Source organism: Rhopilema esculentum, chromosome 19 (assembly GCF_057945365.1).
Source record: "Rhopilema esculentum isolate cy_ngs chromosome 19, ASM5794536v1, whole genome shotgun sequence".
Taxonomy (NCBI): domain Eukaryota; kingdom Metazoa; phylum Cnidaria; class Scyphozoa; order Rhizostomeae; family Rhizostomatidae; genus Rhopilema; species Rhopilema esculentum.
In genome coordinates, this window is record NC_142833.1 from 4,041,599 (window position 1) to 4,064,642 (window position 23,044).

At 36.4% G+C, this 23,044-nt stretch overlaps 2 protein-coding genes across 3 annotated transcripts; one reads left to right on the forward strand and one right to left on the reverse strand.

Moving 5' to 3' along the window:
* Positions 1-905: 905 nt before the first annotated feature.
* Positions 906-16,731, reverse strand: LOC135688500 (uncharacterized). Of its 2 annotated transcripts, none has more exons than XM_065205370.2 (4): positions 16,455-16,731; positions 4,258-4,512; positions 2,535-2,684; positions 906-1,610 (listed from the first exon to the last, which is right to left on the reverse strand). In XM_065205370.2, exons 2-4 carry the CDS (start codon positions 4,505-4,507, stop codon positions 1,357-1,359), a joined length of 654 nt encoding a protein of 217 aa, XP_065061442.2. In that variant the 5' UTR covers positions 4,508-4,512; positions 16,455-16,731; the 3' UTR covers positions 906-1,356. The 2 variants fall into 2 exon arrangements, with proteins under 2 accessions (XP_065061442.2, XP_065061441.2); XM_065205369.2 differs by lacking the exon at positions 16,455-16,731 and adding an exon at positions 5,910-6,033.
* Positions 16,732-20,655: 3,924 nt separating this feature from the next.
* LOC135688558 (glycogenin-1) lies at positions 20,656-22,791 on the forward strand. The gene is made up of 2 exons (XM_065205465.2): positions 20,656-20,780; positions 21,529-22,791. Exon 2 carries the CDS (start codon positions 21,530-21,532, stop codon positions 22,580-22,582), a length of 1,053 nt encoding a protein of 350 aa, XP_065061537.2. The 5' UTR covers positions 20,656-20,780; position 21,529; the 3' UTR covers positions 22,583-22,791.
* Positions 22,792-23,044: the final 253 nt, after the last annotated feature.

Sequence of the window (23,044 nt, forward strand, 5' to 3'; positions counted from 1 at the left end):
TCAAAAGGGTATGATTCTTTTCTAGATGAGAGCGATCCTCGTGTGGATCAGATCAAGACACACCAAATGAATCGCGATCCCCTTGCCTAGCAGGGGCGTCGCCAAAGGAGTTAAAGGGCACTGTGCCCCTGAATACTTTGTCCGTTGGCACAAAAAGGTTTTTGTCCGGGCAAAAGAAGTTTGTCGATACAGTTGTCTTTTTGCAAGAAAAGGTTATCAAAAGATTTGTTGATGTTGATCAATGCAATGGTTGTTTGTATTTCAAATCACTAAATCCTTGTTGTATCAGAAAGTAATTGATATTATGGGAATGGGAAAGGGGAAGGGGGGAAATTGCCTTTTTCTGCCCGAACTCAGTTGTTAAAGCAAAAACCACATGGAATGCAACGGACTCAGATATTATCAGGACCTACACTCTTTTTTTATATGAAAAATCCGAACTCGAGCCTCAAATTTTTCAAAAGCTAGGAAAATATTAAGAACAAGCTGAAACTAAGCTAAGCTACTGTAAAATGTAATTTTTAACAATGTAGATCAACCTTTTTAGAAAATTTCATTTTGAAATCAGAGAGTTTTTTCCCAATTAGGGGTGCGTTATTGGTGAATTTTCAAACATGTCGGCAAATGACGATCGGGCATGATGGGACAGTCCAGCCTCGAGTTTTCCAAAAAAGTTTAAGAACAGCTAGGGTGGAATTCAATGCACTGGTTATTGTCTGAGTGTGTATTAAGACAAAAAATGAATGTAATGCTTTCTACATTTTGAAGTTTACATTGACCAGTATCCGAGGCGAGTAGGACAGGAACTCCTAGAGCCCATGGTTCTCACCAGAGCCCAGACAGATTAATTGAAAGCTGCAAAATCATTTTCAGGATGCATTAGAAGAAAAAAGATGAGCCGATGATAATCTTATGAACACCATATAAAAGCACTGACCGTATAATTATGCTGCTGAATTTCTTCAGAACAAATAAAACAAGGCCACTTAGGCAATAAATGATTCGGATAAATTCCTTTTTCCATTGAATACCCATTACAAATCTATCTACTACTAAATTGACGATGTTTTATGAAGAATTATTTGAGAAACGTTTGATGGCCACGGACAGAAAAGCTACATTTATCGAATGAAATTTAAAAAATTGCAAATACTGGAGGTCAAAGCAGACACAAGTGCATTTAAGCAACAGTTACCTGATTCCGAAGAAGCCATTAATAAAATGTCCTGTTTGTTTTTTCAAATGTCACATATTACATTCCAACAACATACTTCGGTTCTCCACCAAAGTCCAAGATGGACAATACACTGGAGAAGGCATGCTTCTCCTAAAAGATATATTTAGGATCCAAGTCCATTAAGCATGCGTCGTTCTTACGTGGCCTTTACCTTTTCTTCTTTTCTCTAATGTGTGCTTCGCCCAGGCTTTGTAGATGAAGTAGAAGAAGATGTTAATGAAATGTATAAACGAAGACAGCCAACCAACGTAGAGAGAATAGCCGAAAGTAACTTCATCGTCAACGTACTCCTTTTCCGAAACACCAATTAGCTTATTTCTGATTGATTCGTATTTGCTGTTGTAGATAATCAAAGCGATGACAGCAATCACAGCTGTTGATAGAATATACTTGCAATTAGCAAAATAAACCACAAGAGTGCAGAAATCATGACGTCATAGAAATATATTCATCGAATTTTCAAATTTGAACCAAAGTTCATCGCGAAATATTTTTATTGCTTTAGTATTTTAAAGAAGATGCCCGAAATAAAAAAAGATAAAATTGATAAAACGGGAGAAAAAATTTTATTACATTCATCATTTTTCTCCTCTTTTCCAATTGTTTGTCATTTGTGTTTAATCTCATTTCAATTCTGTTCTTTAAATCTGGAGGGTTTTTTTTAACTTTAAGGCTCTAAAATTCAATTCTTTGAAATGGGACAACTTCAAAGGCCAGAAACCAAACTTAAACAATAACTTTGCAGGAACTGTGTTTTCTGTATTCAGAATTACAGCTTAGGCGGAATTAGAGCCAATTAAAAACATGTTTTTGGTGCAAGGATTCCTACCTAGAAAAACCTTCAGAAGAGGCAAAACTGACACAAAATCTATCAGGTAGATCAAAGACAATGGGAAGGTATTTGCAGAAATTAGTTTGAAACTACAATGGTTCCAAGAACCTTCAATGGACAAAATTTCAAAATCTTCGAAAACATCGGCTCTTTAGATCAACACATTAGAATCAGCTTTAAAAATGACATTAGCATTGTAATCAATGTTTTTCAATCTAAGAAGTAATGTGCTATGTACATTTAAGCATACTGGTCATAAAAAATAAATTCACTCATTTTTTATAAGAAACAAATGTCAACGTTGAGGACTGCAGATTCTTAACGCTTGGGAAATTTCCACAGTCATTATTTGTTTAAGAGTTTCTTAACTACAGTATGTTATCTATTTTTATATTCCGGGCCTCAACATTTAACAAATAAAAGAGATTAAATTTCATTGAAGCAAGTGAAATGTTATCTGAATACCTGCTATATTGCCAATAATTACAGGAGATACATCACTGAGAATGCCTGATCTCCCTTCACTTGATAACATCAAAAATCCGCTTAGAACAACAGCGATCCCCATTATGACAGTTGCTGTAACCATAAGACCTGCAACGGCTTTTTCCCAACCTAGAAACAGACGACTGAAGAGTCAGAAATTCACATATTATCAGTCATATATTACATTGCAATGGTGTAGCCACGGCAGTTGTGAGGATTAATAATAAGGTAGTGAAAGTACCAACAAGTTTTTTGAGCTTCTCTCGTCAAATGTTGTGGGTTCATCTACACCCACTCGACCTTCCAGGTAACATCACTGTGTTGTCATTAGACCCAGTCCCTGCGCAAGCATTTTAGCAGCACAATTCAGTAACGGACCAATTTTGATATGACTCTTCACTGTTGTTGGTTTAATTTAAACTTAAAGCAAATCAAGGCGAAGCTGTAACACACAGACCCACCGAGAGGGGGGGGCAAGGGGGGCAACTGCCCAGGGGCCCGGCGCCAGATCTTCAATTTTTCAAAATGGTAATTTTTGAATCAGGGAAGTCATAATAATAAATCAAATAACCGTTAACAAACAAAATACCCATCAAGTAAACAGAATAGATTAACAGGCAAGGTAACACTCTAGTAAGCTTTAATGTCTGTAACTGTCCGAGAGTAAAGCTTTGCGAGGTTTTCTTTCAGCAAACGTATTAATAACATCTTGCAAATCTACTTTTCGAGCAATGTCTCGCTCAAGTGATAGCACAGCCAAGTTATTAAGCCGGACTTGTCCCATTGTGGTCCTCATGAAACTTTTTACGAGGTTGAATTTGCTGAAAGATCTTTCTGCACTCGCAACAGTAACTGGAAGGCAGCAAAAAATTCTCAACGCGATGAAGAGATTTGGAAAGAGACTCATTAATCCCAGACTTCTCAGCTTATTAAGGAGATCTAAGGGGCTCAAACAAACGTCTCCAAACTTCAATCGATGGAGATGTCGTAGTTGAATCATTTCTTCTAGTAGATCCGTAGAAACATCAGTAGCATAGTTGGCTGCAAACTCTTTTACAGTGCTGCTCAACTTAGTTTCTTCCATTTCCACGTATGATACAACGTACAAGAAGCTGAAAGTTGAGGCAATATTTTTTGTTTCTCAAAATCTCAGTGAAGTCCCGGCCAAGACAGAGTCAAGCGCCACATAGAGGACGTTTATTTTGAATTCGTCTTCGTTGGACAATCCACAGGATTCGTTTTTGTTGCCATCCCTACGCTTTCTTTTTCGCCTTGACTCAAAAACTGAATCAATGTCAAGCAATTCAGCAACAAATTTTGCTTCATTCACGATGGCATCCCAATTATCTCTGATGGCTTTTATTTCTTCAATAAGCACATCAAGCTGCTTTACTGCCTCGTCAATAGTAGAAATGCTCGTTTCCATCAGCAAATTAGCGGTGTGAATTGGAACGAGAATCTTGTACCAAAATGTGAGCAGTCTCGGTGTTCTTATAACTTTTCTTCTTATAAAAAAGTGTCGGCTGGCGAGGAACTTGCTCTTCTCAGCCTAGTTCTATCTACCCCTCCTTTTTAATTCCTTCATATTTAATCTTAGCATTTAATTCTTTTCGTTTTATCTTATTGTAAAGTTTGACACAGCATCTTGTAAAGTAGACCTCAAGACGCCGTGTATAAATGATTAGAAAAGTACGAAACTTACTGTCTTGTGTTTGCCCATTGTACGTGGATGAAACACTGTAGCAGTTTGAAACTTCAGCTCTGCCTCGAAGCCTGGTTTTAACACATTGTTCGAAAAGACCTTGATCAGCCCATAATGATATGATAGTAGGGTCTTTACCACTTTGCTCAAAGCGTACCCAACCGTTTGAACCAGTAGAGACACAGGCCATTATGAAAGCTAGTGTGAGCATGCCAGTGGCAATAATCATTACCTCAAATCTTCCAGCCATTTTTCCTGAGAAGAAAAGAAGTTTTTTATTGAAGAGTTACACTTTTAAGTTGGATTATTGAATCGATTCTCGTTAATTACATTTAAATATATGTTAATGTGCCTGTAAATACCCATTCTAAAAATATTCTAAATATTTTCTGTTTATTTTAGTAGGAATCAATTAGCTGTACTTTGGATATTTCTTAAACAACTTCCTTAAACAAGTTAGAATAAAATCAAAAAATTAAATAGCTAAATAAATACAACGAGGAAATATATCTTGCATTCAAAATACTTTTGCACGGTAGATACCCGATAATCTTCGGAATAGATGAGAAGCTGTGAAACAGAATTTAAACTTAGCAAGCACAACGTTTTCCTCCATCTTGAGTGCCAATAGAGTAACCAAATGTGACGTCATCAAAAATCTATTTTTAGAATTTCTTAAATTTGGCCACATAACCTGAAAGAACAGCATAAAATACCTCTCAATGTGCAAAATTAGCTAGATACGTTCCAAATTGGGCGAGATATGGCCAATAGAAGATTTTAAGTTTGCCAACGGATTTCTGTTATTCTGGCCTGGTTCACAAAGTTATGAACCAAAACCAAGTTACAGAGTTTCGATGGGAAAAGAGCCTGTGCTTATGTGGCCATATCTCAGTCAATGTTTTAACAAAATTTGCAACAAACTGATTTCGCACATTAAGAGTATTTCATAATTCTTGTTCGGGTTTTATAGTCAAAATTGGAAAATTCTAAAAATATGTTTTTTATGACGTCATCACTTCGGTACTCTATTGCACTTGGAGCTTCGGGGTTCTACAAATATTCAATTTAGGAACTTTGGGGCATTTAAGGCCGGTCTCCACGTCGACATTTTGATGTCAGGTCACGCGCATGGCTAGCGCTTGCACATGTTGAGATTCTCTTGTGATAAGCGACTTAGCACGAACAAGCTACGAACAGTTGGGGCAGAAAGACGGAAATCCTTGAAGTAGAGGTCGGCCGTTTTTTGAATATTTAGCTCATCGTTTCAGAAAACATAAACAACCAAACCTAGGGCATTTGCAGCTGCTATTAAATTTGATTCCTAGAAGATAGCAAAAGGTTGTGGCATCCCTTCCCTGGAAAGGTATTAATTGCTAGCATTCTTGGCATTTTTCAAGGAAACATCGGATGGGTGATATGTGTAGCGATCAATATTAGGATGCCTATTTGCTTCAACGTATTTGGTTTTCTGGTGGATTCGTTGAAACAGCTGTTTATAGAAGCGGTCGAAATAACTTTATTCTACGTACAAGTCTCTCTTCGTCAAATAAAGACATCCTGAGGCGTCTTTGATTATCAAAGTTCAGAAGTGTTTTTTACAGTAAAATAGACTCACGGAACTGACAAAATAGAAATGTATACATACATACATAAAGGTATTTTGCAATAAAACATGCGCGATGATTGTATGAAATAAAAATCCGAAGCAACCTCAGGATGTACTTCTCTTTACGGAGCAGTCAAAGAACACGCCAGATAGATCCAAACACACTTTGAAAGCTGAAAACTAAAGAGAACAAAGACTTTCTCTAAAAGTATTTAACTCGTAACAGTGACACTTCATCTTGCGGTTTCAAATGACCTCGAAATTCATCTGAAAATGACATCAAAGCATCTGAATCATTTATCTAGAGATACCTCTGGATTTCGGACATCTCCAGGCGACGAACGCCTTGAAACAACGGTAACCTCGAAAAATGGGCACCTTCCAGAAACGGACAACTTACAACATCGGGCAAGCAATGTTGTTCCAGCATTGTTTTCATGCGGCAAAATTATTTTATATGTTATATCTAGACAACAGACATTTCCCAGAAACGGGCATCTTCTAACAGCTGATACCTCCAAACAACGGACACCTCCAAACAACGGACACCTCCAAACAACGGACAGCTCCAAACGAAGGACATCTCCGAACAGCGAACACCACTCAACAGCGGACACCACTCAACAACAGATACCCCACAAAAACGGACACGTCAAAACAATGAAAAAACAATGTTGTCATAGAATTGACTTTATAACTTCGCTACAGTCTGGTAAAAGTGACTTTCAAACAACGGATAACACCAACAAATAGTGTACCGGAGTGTGACGTCATCAAAAATCTATTTTTAGAATTTCTTAAATTTGGCCACATAACCTGAAAGAACGGCATAAAATACCTCTCAATGTGCAAAATTAGTTAGATATGATCCAAATTGGGTGAGATATGGCCAATAAAAGATTTCTAGTTTGCTAACGGATTACTGTTATTCTGGCCTGGTTCATAAGACCAAATTACAGAGGTATTTCTTGATGCTCTTTCAGGTTCCGGGATCAAAACTCAGAAATTCTAAAAATAGAGGTCCCACAGATGTCCGAGAGGGTATTTGCTTAAATGTTCAGTAAAGAGGGCTGAGAATGAAAGAGGAAATGCAAGCATAACGTTTCAAAACCTTGAGAATGAAATCTATATCTGAAAGCTTAGAAAAATGAAATCGAGCAAACTATGACAAGTAATTGATTTCTATTGAGCCAATATACATGGATGAATGACCCGTGTCGCAGTGAATCGTTCGGTGATATCATATCTATAAACTATGGTGATATTCATATATAATCTTTGATGGCACTAGGGTGGCTCTATCAGCAAAAAGCAAAGCGAAATCTTAACTTAATCGACTTGCACTTTCAGCAGGGAAGGCGCATTACTTCTGGATCCGATTATAAAAACGTCAGTCAAAATGATACGGATGAGAGTTGCTTTGAGCTTTAAAATTTTCATGCAACAAATTTTGGTGTTTGTTTTGAAGTTTGGTAGAGTTGAGAGTAAAGCCTTATGTGAGAATAAACTGAAAATGCGAAAAAGCTCTTCTAAATGCAGGTGTAGCTAAAATGTTTTTGCTCTGAAAGCAGTGTGCTACCATTTATCGAGCAGACGCTTTCCAACACACTTTGATCCATTTTCAGAAGTATTGTGCGGACCATGTTTTCACAAAATGGAGGGAAAGTGCATAGTTATCCCAAACCCCTTTGCGGTCATCACTTGATTAAAGTCTCAGAGGGGTCCACAATTCATTTTCAAGATTGCAAGATATCAAAACATGCACAGGGTCACAGAGATCACAAGATCTCAGACAATAAGGTCGCTTAAAATAAATGATCCTCTTATTAAAACAAAAACAAGAATGCTAAAAAGGTGTCTCCCTTAAATCTTTCATGAACTGTGACATCGATTGAAACTAATATGTGAAAAATTTTCAATTGAAGATTAATTTTCCTCTATTTTAGACAAACCTTGCTTGAAAAGGGACATTAATGGATATGCCAACTACTATATGCATACATTATCGCATTCACAAACCTTTTAGGTTACACACATTAACAATGTGTTTATGACGTTGCAAGTCTTTGGGGTTTTAAATAGAAGATAAAGCCTGATTTCCATAAAATTGTAAGAGTCGGGAACGTGTTGCCGATCCCTTCTTCCATCTTTCATAACGATCAAAGACAAAGTGTTCCCATGACAACAAAACAACAGCAAGCAAAAACGCGCCAAATCATTTAACTTTGATTGGTTAATAACATCCAAGTGATTGTTTCTTAACAAAAGTGGATCGGCGACCCGTGTTCCCATTAAAATTTTCTTTGATCGTAAGAGTCGTAAGAGTCGGGAAAGCTGAACTCACATCAACTCTCCCGACCCTTACGATTCACAGTCGGCGCAGTCGTAACGATCGGAAGAAAGTGTTCCCATAAACTCGGGAGACCAACGCAGACCGCCGTCGACCCTCTTACGATCCTATGGGAACCAGGCTTGAGGGTGACAAAGGACACGAAAAGCCATGTGTTAAAGGCAGAGGCGCCAGAAGCTTTATGATGCGACGGGGGCAGCAACTGCAGAAAGGGCACCTTGGAAGTGTCAAAGTTTGAAACAATGAAACAGATAGGGAATCGTCGTTTAGCCCATGGCGAAGTCTGGTTGTAGGTGAAGACACTGTCAAGGGTGAGGTGGTTAGTGTTTTGGGGGGCGTAGCCCCTAGGGAAATTGTGCGTTGCTACGCCCTAAAGACTTTCGGAAATGAATTCAACACCCATAAAAATACATTTGAATCAAGACTACAGTCAAACTTCATTCTCGAAATCCCTTTCACCCCAACATCAACCATCAAGGGAGGCTGGACCCAATCCTACCTTACATAAAAACAAAACTTTGTTCTGATGACCATTTACAGGGTTTGATATAACTTTTGGATATGACTCCTCTGAACATACTCTTTTTTCTTCTTTATTTAAAGTTGGTACAATCTGTAGCAATATTCGAGCTAAATAAATCTAACTGATTTAAATTACCAACACTAAATATAATTTAAAATCAAATATAATTGATGTTGCATACGTATTCCTTCCAAAAATCGCAAGTATTGAGTGATGAAAATTCTGAGATTTTCTCTTTAATTTTTGTAAAGTTGGGGAGTACTTATTTCGTTTGGAATTGAGTTCCATATTTGGCTCGATCTGTTTTAAAAAGATCTTGAGAGCAGAACGAGTCATGTCATTCTATTATTGTTAAAAAGGCTGTTACACAAAGCCTGGCTACAATGGTATAGTTATCATTTTCTGGCTTAGTTGTGTGTAGTGCCGCCGAGAGATTTCGGAGGCCTTACGAAAGAGGAGGCACTTTGCGAGCGAATCGAAATAGGGGGCCCTTTGCGAGCGAATCGAAATAGGGGGCCCTTTGCGAGCGAATCGAAATAGGGGGCCCTTTGCGAGCGAATCGAAATAGGGGGCCCTTTGCGAGCGAATCGAAATAGGGGGCCCTTTGCGAGCGAATCGAAATAGGGGGCCCTTTGCGAGCGAATCGAGCAGAAAAACTTTGGTGACCATGCCTTTCAGATTACCTAAAAATTCATTTCAGAATATTTTTCAAGTCACCTTCTTGTATTCGTTTTAAATGTGTTAAATTTTGCTATGTCTTACTTGCTTTCACAAACTGGAAACCTCAAGAGCACCCTAAACCTCAAGGCCCATGGCCAATTTTCCATCGCTACCACTTTTCGGTAACCCTTGTTACGAACTTGTTTTTGTTGTTTCTAAAAGCAGATCGAAAAGAAACATTTTAGACCATCGCCAAAGAAGGTCACCCCTTTGCTCATTTCGTATAGCACCTAAGCAATTCAAAGGCACTTTTTGGTTATGCAGCTGGAAATAGAGCAATTTGGTTATGCAGCTGGAAAAAGGGGCAGGTAAACTGAATTTTGGAAAAAAGAGGTCACGTACCCACTGTGCCCCCTGGTTCCTAAGACTTTGCTAGCACTTAAGGTAGGCTACTGGTCCAAAAATTGCAATTTTCCGTCAAAATTTGCATTTTTTGTTTTCGCTTTAAATCAATTCTTTATTTACTAGAGGATAGAACTGCAAACTTATTTGGCTCGAATCGTGACAGAAAAGGTGTAAATTTATGTCTAAAGCTGATCGGGATCCGTCAAACTAGCTACAATCAGCTGATTTTTTCTTTAGAAAGTTGTTTTCGAAGTGCAATTTTCAGAGTATGTCCCTCCTGCAACACAGGATAACTATACACCAATTTGAAGCTCATTTCAAGCTTGTTCCGATCCTTGTATTGTTTAGAAAGTTTGAGCTACCTGTGGTAAGAAGAAAGCCTCGTTCGTTTATGTACTTTAGCAACTAGAGGCTGGTTCTATATGACGTCAGTTTATCTACGAAAGGTGATTGGCTAACGGATTGAAAAGGTCTTTCTGATTGGTTTATCTGTGTCACGTGCTCTTCAAAATGGTGGCTCCAGGGATCTCGCAGCAGCTTAGTTCGTTTAGAATTGCCAAAGTAGGATTGATTTTGAAATAAAACTTGTTATATTTGCAATAATTATGGGGAAGACAAAGTTTAGGACAAAGAGAGGTTACGTTGGAGGTTGAAGAAAGAGGATTGAAAAAAATTTAACCGCAGAAGAAGCTGGCGCTGTAGTTATGTCGGTATCAGGAAGGAACAGCACCTAGCAGACTTGTCTTCCAGTGCTAAGAAACAACAAGTATTTGGAGTTAACATGAACATCGATTCCTCGGTATAGAATGATGACTGCACTGTTGAGAAGCCAGAAGACTGCTATGTAATCGTACAGAAGGTTGCTGTAAATGAGTCGATAAGCTCACTTCTGTGGCCTATATGTAACAACTCTGGACTAACTTTTCATATTGAAAATCATAATAGATGTGGATTTTCGGCAAACGGAGTTGTATTTTGCCAGACTGTTGTATTTTGTGAAACATCAGGTATCTGATGATTGGAAAGAAAAACACACACAAAATTGTCCAGAAAAACTTTGGTGGGACAGCTGGTGCAATGGAGGTAGCTTGTGCAAAAAATCTGTTGTCAAGGTCAGTGCAAAAATGTAGATACAGATATACAACTATGCTTTGTGATGGTGACAGCAAGGCATTTTCTGCTGTTAGAGAACTAACTTCATATGGCCCTGATATTAAAATAGAAAAGGAAGACTGCATAAATCATGTCTCAAAGAGAATGGGATCTGCCTTGAGGAATCTAGTGGCAGAGTCAAAAGCACAAAAAGCCAGTTTCTGGAAAAGGAAAACTAACTCAAGAAAAGATGCTAAAGATTCAAAATTATAACAGGCAGGTGTGTAATGTAACTGCATAACATTATTTGGAGACTTTGCCCAAAAACTACCTTTGTTGGAAGAAAAACATTGAAAACTGCAGTCATGTTGGCAATTTCTCAGTTCACAATGGGTGCGACATTCAAAGTTGTTCTCTGCCAATCTCTAAGTCTCACTCCAGGGTCAACTTTAGAACTATCAGCAGCAAAAAAAGACCAAGAAAGGATTAAAAAGGCAGAGTTAGCTGTCAAAAGAGAAACAAAGAAAATAAGAAGGAGCCTGAAGTATAAAAAAGACAAAAAATGATAGTGCAAGAAGGCGAACAATATGCTTCCGGAAAATATAATGCTTAAGAATATTAAATTACATGGTTAAAATTAGTTATTCATTAAATGTTATATGTTATTTCTGATTGAATTTCAAGTAAAGTGACATTTGTATTGAAGAAAGTTGAAAACATACCAATTCTAGTTTGCTATCTCTTGAAACATTACTCTTAAAACTTTAATCAGCATTTTCTAAGAATAGTGATTTCGGAAAACTGGTAGAGTTTAGTGCAAAGAAATATTTTACCCCCTGAATATAACAAAACATGTCTATATACCAGAAGAAACCTTATACTTCAGACAGTGCACATAAGGCCTTCTTTTTTACATTAGGTAACCATTTGTCTCATGATTGGACTGGAAAAGGAGAGATTTATAGCCATAAAACGTGAAATTTTGTAAAATGTGTAACAAAAAAGTATAAAATTAGAAAATTAGAATTTAAAGACCTTTTGTGCACTCCTCAGAGTCAAAGCAACTGTTTGATGTATCATTTTGGCTTGTATGATTAACTACAACTAAGAATAGCTTGCACTAAGCAAGGCATGTTTTTCCCCATTCATTACCGGTTACCATAGCAACTACAAGTTATTTTAAAAATTTTATTGCATTTTTGCAAAAAGGTCAAAAAGTTACCCCAGGACGCCAAAATTTAACAGTGTAGCACTACAAACAAAGATTTTAGAATTTGGACCAGTAGCCTACCTTAAGACATTATTGATGCCTTGACTGATGTATCGAACATATGCGAGCCAACGTTGTTAGCAATCTGAAATCTGTTCAGCATGATCATGAAAGTAAAAGAGAACTTATCAGCGAAAATATTTTTGTTGGTCAAGTTGTTCTGCAAATCGATTTTCAGTTCTCGTCAAAATGGAGAATATTGACTTTTGTCTTGTTATCAAGGTATCAAGAGATGCTTGAAACCTAGATTTCCATAGCATTTAAAATATTCACATGAATTAATATTGCTCGGAAATCAATTTCGCGAAAAGGGCACTTTGCTATCCCCATGCTGCCCCTACACCACTAGGGCAACGGAGCCAGCTGCCCCCGGAGCAATAGGGCAACTGGGGCAGCTGGCCCCCGTGGCTCCGGCGCCCTTAGTTAAAGGCTCTTGTGCAACCGGCATGCCTAGCGGCAGCTGTCTTTAAAAATTTATTGTGTTTTGCATTTTCATGCAGCACAAAATTAGGCCAATTTTGAAAATATTATCGCAAAGCATGCCGGTGGCACAAGAGATTTGAGTTTCATTTGCAAATTATTTTCATCGCCCGGTTATCTGGTCACGCTATTTCTTGGACTGTGTTACTTAAAGGTTAGTTCCCGCTGGTTGACCCAGATTGAAAAAGTCCGTTTGGATTATTCCAATCGGTTTTATTGCAGCTTTTATAATTACTGTGAATATTGATAATATAAGTAAGCAGGGTATGAAACGAGAAATGTAGACACAATAGTCTTGATAAAATCGTTAAAGAACAAGTGGCCGGGTCACAGGAAGAAACGAAAAAAACTGATTGGCAAAACCCTACTAAGATATAAGGTGTGGTAGGTGGAGAATGACCGAAAAAAATGAAGCGACCAAGTGATGTAGTAGAAAAAGCAGGGGTCATTTGGAAGGGATCAACTGGTGATCCTTTGCTGGAAAAGAATTGGGAGGCCTATCTTGGACCAAAAGTATTCGAGCAGCCATTTTGTAAGTCGAAATGAAAATACGTGTTGGGTTACTCTCAAAATGAAGTCTTCATTCTACCAGCAAGGTATAAGCTCATTTTAAAGCATTATTGGTCAAATTATATTCATCCAATTTCTAAAATCTAGATCCAGATATAGCCAGATATCTTGCGTAACATAATTAATATAAATTGGCTTTGAAATGACATGAGAAATAGTATCGCCTTATAGCATAACATTTGGTCTCGCCTTATAGCTTATAGCCAAAAAGCATTACAAATTTGATAAATTTAATAACCCGATCAAATTTTTATGTCATTTGTAGCGATTTTCCTATCTCCGACATTGTTGAGGGGCCGTATTAAAACATGATTTCATTTTGGATTATATCATCGACATAGAAAGTATGAAAGCAGTCTGGTTGCAGGATGTGGGTTGAACTTGCAGTCTCTCTCTCTCTCGATAGACAAATCGCAAGAACAGTAGTAGACAAATCCACAGTCAATCTGCAAGCGGTGGAAATCTCGTACACCTTTGGTGAAAATCCTATTTTTAAAAATTTTCTTGTTTTGGTAGAAACATCGTACGCTTTTTTAGCAAGAGTGAATAGAGTTATCAAGTGATGACGTCACATAAATCTTTTTTAGAGTTTTTGAAATTTGTTCCCACATCCTGAAAGAGCATCATGGAAGGAATACCTCCAAATCTGCAAAACCAGTCAAAGGTATTGCGGATTGAGCACAGGCTCTGGCCCTATCAACCTCTATAATTTGGTCTCAGTTCATAACTTTATGAACTAATTCAAAATAACAGTAATCCGTTAGCAAACTTCAAATCTTCTATTGGCCATAGCTCACCCGATTCTTGACAAATTTAACTGATTTTGCATATATGGGAGTACTTCATGGTGTTCTTTCATGTTATGTGGTCAGAATTCGAAAATTCTAAAAATAGCTTTTTCGTGACGTCACACTTGAGAACTCTATTTGACATAAAATTATATAATCACCTTGATAAAAAAAGACAAAGTTGGAAAACGAAGAAGGAAACGGAAAGAACTTTTAATCAAAAGCCCACAACCTATTGTCTTAAAAAGGAAGTGATCTTTAATCCGATTTGAAATCCTGTAAAAAAAATTCAATAACAGCAACAAATGCCAAAACTTAGATTTGAAACTTCACGCGATGAAAAGGATGGTATTTTTTTATGATTTTTCCTCACAGACCCTTTTCAAAAAGACCCACACCAGACAGGGCGAGAATATTAGGGGATATGAGGGGTGCAACACTCCTCTTCAAAACTTTGCCAAAAAAAGAATTATTGTAGTGAGTGACAAAAAACAAATAGCAGTGATCAGTCATTGATTCACAATACATTGAAGTATGCTGATAATACAGTGACTTGTAGGTGGACAAACATAAGTTGTTTGACGACAAAAGCAAAGGGCAACTCTTGCAAATAGCGTACGAGATTTTCCCTAAAACAAAAGGATTTCCAGGGATTTTCAGATAAAACAATAGGATTTTCACAAAGGTGTACGAGATTTTCTTGGAGTTATTTGCCCCTCGGACAAATGCTGTCGGCAGCAGTTATAATATTATTTAAACAACAATTCTCATGAACCCAATGGTCCAAGTAATCTTTATAAATCCAACACCGTCAATCTTTCTAAAAGTATATGTAATTTTAATGGACATTATTAGTAGAAGAAATTTATCCTGGGAAAAAGCGCCCGGAAACTTTGATCCTTGTCAGGGCCTAGTTCCCGGTTTCTTCGATTTACTGTTAGAGCGGCGTTTTGACATTGTTTATTGGTATTTCAATCGATCATCATTGAATAATTTGAATTTTTTGAAGGGCAGACAGACGGTTCTACACTACACAAAGAAAACGTGGAGGCTGTGCTTCTGTACACAAGACTAGACATTTGTTTTGGTATGGGGATGCTCGGCGTCTCCCACCTACGCAAAAGAGGGATTTGGTATCAAAAAAAATTTCGTCAAATTTGATAATTGAAAACAATTTATTTCAGAAGATACCGATACTCGAATAGTTCACAGTAGTGGAATTTTCTTACTTTTACTAGAATTGGATGAGTTGCTTCGATTTTGGAGCATCATAGTCTAGCAAATTTAATCTCGTCCTTTAGCATAAAAAAGCGCTCAGTTTTAAGTGACACAGACGAATAAAACTTGCTTTGTGTAATAAATATGGTGGAAAGGATTTTCTTATTTTCTGATTATTTATACATTTTGTCGAGTATAAATTTTATAACGAGAAAAAAAACCGTTCTTCTTATCTGACACAGAAAAATGTAAAGCGTATCTTAGCATAGGCCTAATCTGAGCCAATTTCTTAATTCCTTTCAGAACTATTCAACAGCAAATGCGATCATCATACTCCAAGCAAGAGTTCAGCCATGCAAGATACCCCCTTTGGCTCCAGTCAGATAAAAAGGGGTGTGAATTCTGTTACAATCATATCGCTTGGCGACATGGCGAGAAGACGGCGACAATCGTCGTCAATACATTGGCAAACATTGCATTCGACAGGTGTTAATTTGTCGCCCTACAGGCGCATCATTATCACGCAATGCAAGAACAGGCATGACCAGACGCATGAACCCGAAATGCAATATCGTCGTGGGAATTAGCAGGTTGTTCCTGGCATCAACCTTGTTTCTTCTTCTTCTATAACCCGTTTTGGCTGGATGCAGTGGACAAGGAAATAAAATTAGATATTAACCCCCTACCTCCCTTATCAACTGTAATAGATCATGTTCTTTATATTCAATAATTGTGGCACTTACTATTTCGCGGTTCTTTAAAGCTTCATCATTACTTTGAAAAAGGCACGATCGAATCATTCAAGCAAACCTGATCTTTACTATTTTTTTATTCTACATTCTTCTTTAAACATCTTTGATTTCAAAATAAGTGCGCGTGCAAGAATATGATTGTTAACAAGGACATCAAGTATTGAAGAGAAAAAACACGAAAATAATGTAGGGTAAAACGATCAAAAACATCAAGACTGTTCAATGCAATTCTGAAAGTCTTTCACCATGCCACATGGTATTAAAAGGTTGCTCTAGACAGAGCATCGCCACTTATCAACAATCTTTATTACAACAGATCGACCAAAGTCCAGATCTATAACGTTAAAACTCTTTAATGCATAATATTTCAACAAGCTTTAAAAGGATGCTTTAAACAAATGATAAAAGTTGAATGGTATTATTAAGTGCTTGTTAATATTGCGTCCAAACAAGGTGTTTACATTTAAGAAATAAACTCACCTCGAAATTCCTTTTAGAATTCCCAGTCAACGCATTCGTTCCTCTAGAGCTTCCCTGTTTACAAAATTCTGTGCGTTAACAACAGCAGGGATAAACTGAACTTTTAAAGAGTTTGAACAGTTTGATTTTATGGTTCTCTGTCAGAATCTATTCTATCCGTGCTTCAATTATTTGCAGTATTGTTCTTTTTAAATCTCATTCACAAAGGCAGATGAGAATGCCGTTGTTGTAATTTCCCAATTCATAAAAGACTAGAATGATTTGTGAGTCATGCAGCAGAGAGCAATGTGAATACCAAAATGAAAGGACGGGGGGGGAAATCACAGGTATTTCAAAAGAAAACAATATTGAGGCTGTAAACAACGAGCTTCGAAATTTATTAAATCATTTGAAATAGTTAACACAATATCCAGAAAGTCGTCAAGAAGGGGCGGTTACTTTTGGTAGAAAGCCGGGGGAGACTCGCTATCAAATCGATAATTATCCTCCGCAGAAGCATACTAGGTACACCTACAATTTTTTCTTTTCAAAAGAGTTTCTCGGATTAGTTGGTGCTTTTTTGGAATTTCATTTTTCGATAGCAAATTTCTTTAAAAATCTCAACCTTATCAATCTTATCATGTCCAAATTAATAATCTTATCATAATTCAGTTTTCGGGTATAACAGAACTTGCTTTCTTGTGACCTTTTTATTATTCTTCTTTTATCAATTGTCTTTACTGTTCTGTTATGTATAATTCAAACTAAATTCTATGAATAATGCTATTAAGTACGTCAAACAGTGCACGTGACTCGATAGCTCATCATGAGTTTTTTCATGTTTTCCTCAGCATAATAAAAACCAACTGATTTTCTGGTCTTACTTATTGTTCTAATTTTAAATTTCAAAAATTTGTATTTTAAGTCAGTATATTATGATTAATTTGTTTGCTTGCTAAAAAATATTTTGAGTTTGAGTTTGGATTTTTGGCAAAAAGAGTTCTGCAAATAATGCCAGAAGTAGAGTTCTTAAGTGACGACGTCACAAATACCTTTTTATGTAGCCAGAGATTGAAGCCATGAAATTCATTCAAGCATGATTAATTTCAAATTCTAACGTTTGAAAAACGATTGATGTTGCTTTGAAATAATCTTGCAGGAGACATTTTACTTTGAAATTAACTATTACTTAGCAATGGAATTCAAACGATTGACTACACATGAATTTACGAGTACCGAATTTATTCGATTACAAGCCATCCTCCATTATTAGCCGCAGCGAATTTGGTTCTTGGGAAATGTAAACCCCCCTTTTTACAAGCCCCCTTGATTGAAGGCCGCAGGAAATTGGGTTGATAAAAATTTATTTCGCCTTTAATTATAAGCCGTACCCACAAAATCGTGCATAGATACTTGGTTTGAAATTCAAATTGAAATGATGGAATCAAAAACCGGTAAAAACCTGATTGTGTACCAAAAAACTAGATCTTAGAAGTTGAACCAGCAACGAAACATCCAGCACAGGATCATCATTGGTAGCTGGGAGTATTTCTTCATAATCTTCGGAATTATCACCCTTGGCTATGTGGTTTGGAAGTCAGGATAAGCTAGATAAAATTAACGAGAGGGCATTAAGACTAGCCTGTTCGGACTATTCATCTTCTCACAAAGACTTACTTGCTAACTCAAAAGAAACTACCATACATGTCCAATCAGTTAGAACTTTAGCGCTCGAAGTTTATAAAACACTTAACAACCTCAATCCTGTTTTCATAAAAGACTATTTTGTACCCAAAATAACAGGTCATAAGCTTCGACTCAAAAACCCCCTTGACATTCCAAAAGCCAGAACTACCAATAATGGTATCAGATCATGACGTTTTCAAGGGCCTAAAACCTGGAATTCACTCCCGGGATCAATAAAGACAGCACAAAATATTAGACAATTTAAGAATTTGATCAAAACTTGGTGCCTTGAAAACAAGTGCGCATGCTCATTTTGCAGTAAATGAACTGTCTTATGCAATCCTTGAAATTGCCTAATGTTATTCTTAATTAGTGTATATTCACTATTTTAGAAACTAGCATTAAATAATCTACAATACAATACAAATACAATACAATACAATACAATACAATACAATACAATACAATACAATACAATACAATACAATACAATACAATACAATACAATACAATACAATACAATACAATACAATACAATACAATACAATACAATACAATACAATACAATACAATACAATACAATACAATACAATACAATACAATACAATACAATACAATACAATACAATACAATACAATACAATACAATACAATACAATACAATACAATACAATACAATACAATACAATACAATACAATACAAATACATTCTACAATCCCGGAAAAAAATGGTTGAGATTTTTCAAGAAAAATTTATGTTTTCTCTTTCCTTTGAAAAAGAGCTTCGCCCCTCCCCCAATTCAATGTTGAATGCATTATTCTGAAGAAGAAATGATAAAACTACAAATCCAACATTGCTTCGGGGGGAAAGGGGGGTATTCGAATTTACAAGAGCAAGTTAAAGTAGAAAATTACAAAAATTGCATTTTGTCTCAACATTTTTATTTGTCCGGGATTGTAGATACGAATTTCCAGATTTCAGTCTTTCGTGATGTTGGGCATTTGTTTATATGAGAAAACGAAAATCTTAATTTTAAGTTATTGACCTTGAAGGGTTTAATCTGCTCTGTTCTGTTAAAATGAGAACAATCTTTGAACTAAATTGTTTTTATTTTCTAATTTTTCACCTGAGGTTGCAGCTGAGCATGTTTTTAAGTTTGATTGCATTCTGGATTTCCCCCTCAGTGTTGCTTAAATTCATTTATTTGTGCAAGATATTGTACTTTTTTAAGTTTAATTTTGTTACTTTTAATTAATTCGATTTTAAAACTGAATTCATTACTTTATGAGGCCTTCTAGACCCTAGGGCAATTTGTCTCCTTCCCCCCTCCCCCCCCCCTCTCTGCGGCCCTGCTCACATGAAAACATTATATTGGCGACTTGAAAGTCGACAGCAAAGAAATAAGGAAAGGTATCTTATTAGCCAAAGGGTACCTCAAATTCTACAAAAAAACCGAATGAAAATCATGGTGCATCATAAATATTTATTTACCAGTCACAATGAACCAATATATAGAGCTACAAACCCTGATAACTCTTCAAATTCTATGCCATAAACTTTATTACGAATATGGTCTTTTCCAACCTTAATTACAATATCTTAATTAAAAATCTCTTCTTATCAGAATGCCTAAGCTTATACCGAGGTAATGCACGAAGAGGGCTTTTCAGATATACTCAACTGTTTCTCCGTACATGTCAGTCTTCGACAAGCTAAAGGGTTTCTAGCTGACTAAAATTGAATTTTTACGTTAATATTTTTTCTTTTATAGAAGACGGGTGCACATGCTGTAACCACGTGTCACGTCCTTGAGCCGTAAGTAGCTACTAGTATATTGCCGAAAGTTATGTCTGAGTTACCTTGGGAAGGAGTTCTGCCTCTTTCTTGCCCTTTAGAACTCTCCCACATCAAATATCAAAATCCAGAAATTCATTTTTGAAATAATCCTGTGAAGAAAAATTTGATGATTTGTCGCAAGAGCCATTGTTTGACATATTGGGACAAATATTTTGAAAATGTAGCCAACTGATTCATTTTGGCACATTTCTTAAGTACCACAATAACATAGAATTCTTGTGATTTCAGGGCTTTGATTCATTTGGTTCGAAAAGTAGAGTTAGTTTCTACTTGAAAGACTTTCATATAAGTTGAATCAACCGGGTGGATCCCGAAAATTGCATCAAAATGTTGTAAAGTTGTATTGTCAATAGCTACTTTGAAAATATAACGCTTAAATGGAAATTATTGCTATGGTAACCAGTGATTTTAATTGTTGTCCAAATTTGGTCATATGGTACAAATATTATTGGCACCCAATTTAGAATTTAAATTTGGAATGATGATAGCCTAGAACTTTTATCAAACAAAATTGCAGCAAGAGAAAATTGCTCATTCATTTACATTGAGCTATCTGTGTTATTCGTTGGCTTTCTTTTAAAATTAGGCAAAGTCAATAGAAAATTTCTGAAAATCGTTTTTATGACGTCATCACTCTCTTATCCTGAACAACAACAACATCATTCTGTGATAGGACATATCTGATACGAGGCTGATGCCGAACTACAGTTTTGTTCTAAGTTTGGACCAAATACAACTTTCCTGGCTTTGAATCCGATTACGTATCTTTGTAACTTATGCTGCAAGTTACATAAATTTCTCAAGGTAAGATGGACTGTAATGATGGCGAGAAACGCTCGAAACGTCAGTTTCATATCTTCAAACGATATTTCAGCAGCACGCACATGAAATTAGAATTTAAATTAGGTATACCCTGCATATGTATTGCTGGAAGTGAAAAATGTTGGATATAGTGGATTGATTAAATGTTCTGCTCTGTCGACCAATGAATATGTTCAGAGATCCTTTTTTAAAGGAATACAGACATTTTTGCTTAGCCTCAATATTCTTAATTTTTTTATTATACGAGCCTAAGATTATATGCTTAAATTATTCTTAAGCGACAAGGTATAACCGGGTTACGTCTATTTCAAGACATATAGCGTGAAACTTGCATTTGTTTTGCTTTCCAAAAAAACTCAAATAAACAAAGTATTTAATTCTTGGTGAAGCCTTGCATAATTCTTCAAAGGTATTTGACATGCATAAGTACAGCGAATCCAAAAATAACTCGATCAGAGCATGTGTGTTTGAAAGGAATGTGAAACTTCTCAAAGGAAACCACTCTGTGGCAGAGACTGTTCACAGGTTTTTCTCTGTGCGCAATTCAATTGGTCAACTACTGAGGGTCAAGTGGCTGTAAGCCACTTTTACCTGTGTCAAATGCCTTTAATTTTTCTTAAATTGCAATGATTTTGAGCCTTAATATTCTTATAGACTATATTCTCTTAACAAAAGGTGCACTTCAAAACATTTTTTACAATTTTTGAATGTTATAATGTTTTCTTGACAGGATGACATACCTGAAAGCAGTGCTGGGTATCATATTGCTACTGGCATTCATAATATTCATGAGGCCACTACTATTCAAGTACTTTGCTTCATACACTATGATGATAATAAACATGGTGTACAATGACTATGACAGACACCTCAATGCAATAGAAATTCAACATGAATCAGCCTGGCGTTTGCATAAGTTTGAGATGCAGTTTAATAAGCAAGTTTGCAATGATAAACCCCCATCAAGGGGACCAGTTTCTTGGCTAACTGCAATGACAAATGATGATTTTGTTATTGGAGCTGTTTTGAATGCATACATGATTAAGTATCTTTCTTGTGAACAAAAATTGATAGCTCTAGTATCGAATGGTGTAACAGAGGCAGGCAGAAATGCTCTTTCTAAAGCAGGTTATGACGTCAAAGTTGTCGAGCCCTTAGACTGTAACTGGATGGATAGGAAAAAAGGGAGGAAAGAACAAAATCTTGGGATTATTGGCACACATATGCGTTTTCATGCCTGGAACTACACAAAGTTTAATCAAATCATATATTTTGATGCTGATATATTACCATTGACAAGCATAGATGAGCTGTTTGATTTAGATACAGATCTTGGAGCTGCATACTGTGGCAAACCTGGTGTGCTTGACCCTTGTTTTAATGCCGGAATCCTTGTTTTCAAACCATCTAGTCAATACTACCAGGAAATAATGGACATGTGGTCTAAATTGTCAGACAATGGTTGTCCAAATGACCAAGTTCTTTTATGGCATTATTATGCAGACAATGGCCGTTGGACTCCAATACCTTATGCTTATAATGTACGAAGAGAAATATACCATCCATTGAAGGTGTATCATTTTGCTTGCTGTTTGACACCTAAAGCATGGAGAGTTTTAAATCCACCTACAAAGATACAGTTAGACAGTTTTGAAGGACCAATCAAAGAACCAATGCAAATGGTTCTATTGTGGTGGAAATACTTCTTAAGAGCTCTGGACGAGTTTGATCTCCATTCATGGTGGAAAGTAGCTAGTCTGTCTATTAGGCGTAAAGATCACTGATATATTGCTCAAACAGTTTTACTTTCCATTGTATGGTGGGGTTCAAACCCCAAAGATGCTTACTACAAAACTTTGAGACAGGAAGAAATTCAACAATTCTTAGTTATTTGTCAATGTATCAATAGGTTTTATTACTTGAAGATGCAAATTACTAGGGATTTTGCTGTAGTAAATCATCTTTGTTTGGAGACTTAAAATTTTGCCAAAAACAACAAATTTTCACCTTGAACAGCTCTTATGTATAGGCAAAATAGCGTCTTTTTGTCTTCATTTCTTATGGCATAGATTTGTAAAGATTCTGTTTCTGCAATTGTAATTTAATCATAACAAATTGATGATTATTATGAATCAATAAATAAACTATAAAAGGTGTTTATTTCTTAAAGTTGCAGTCTTTTGTAGAGGTCTGGAGAAATTAATTGTAGAGAAATTTGTTATTTAAAAAATGACGCCAATTTTCTT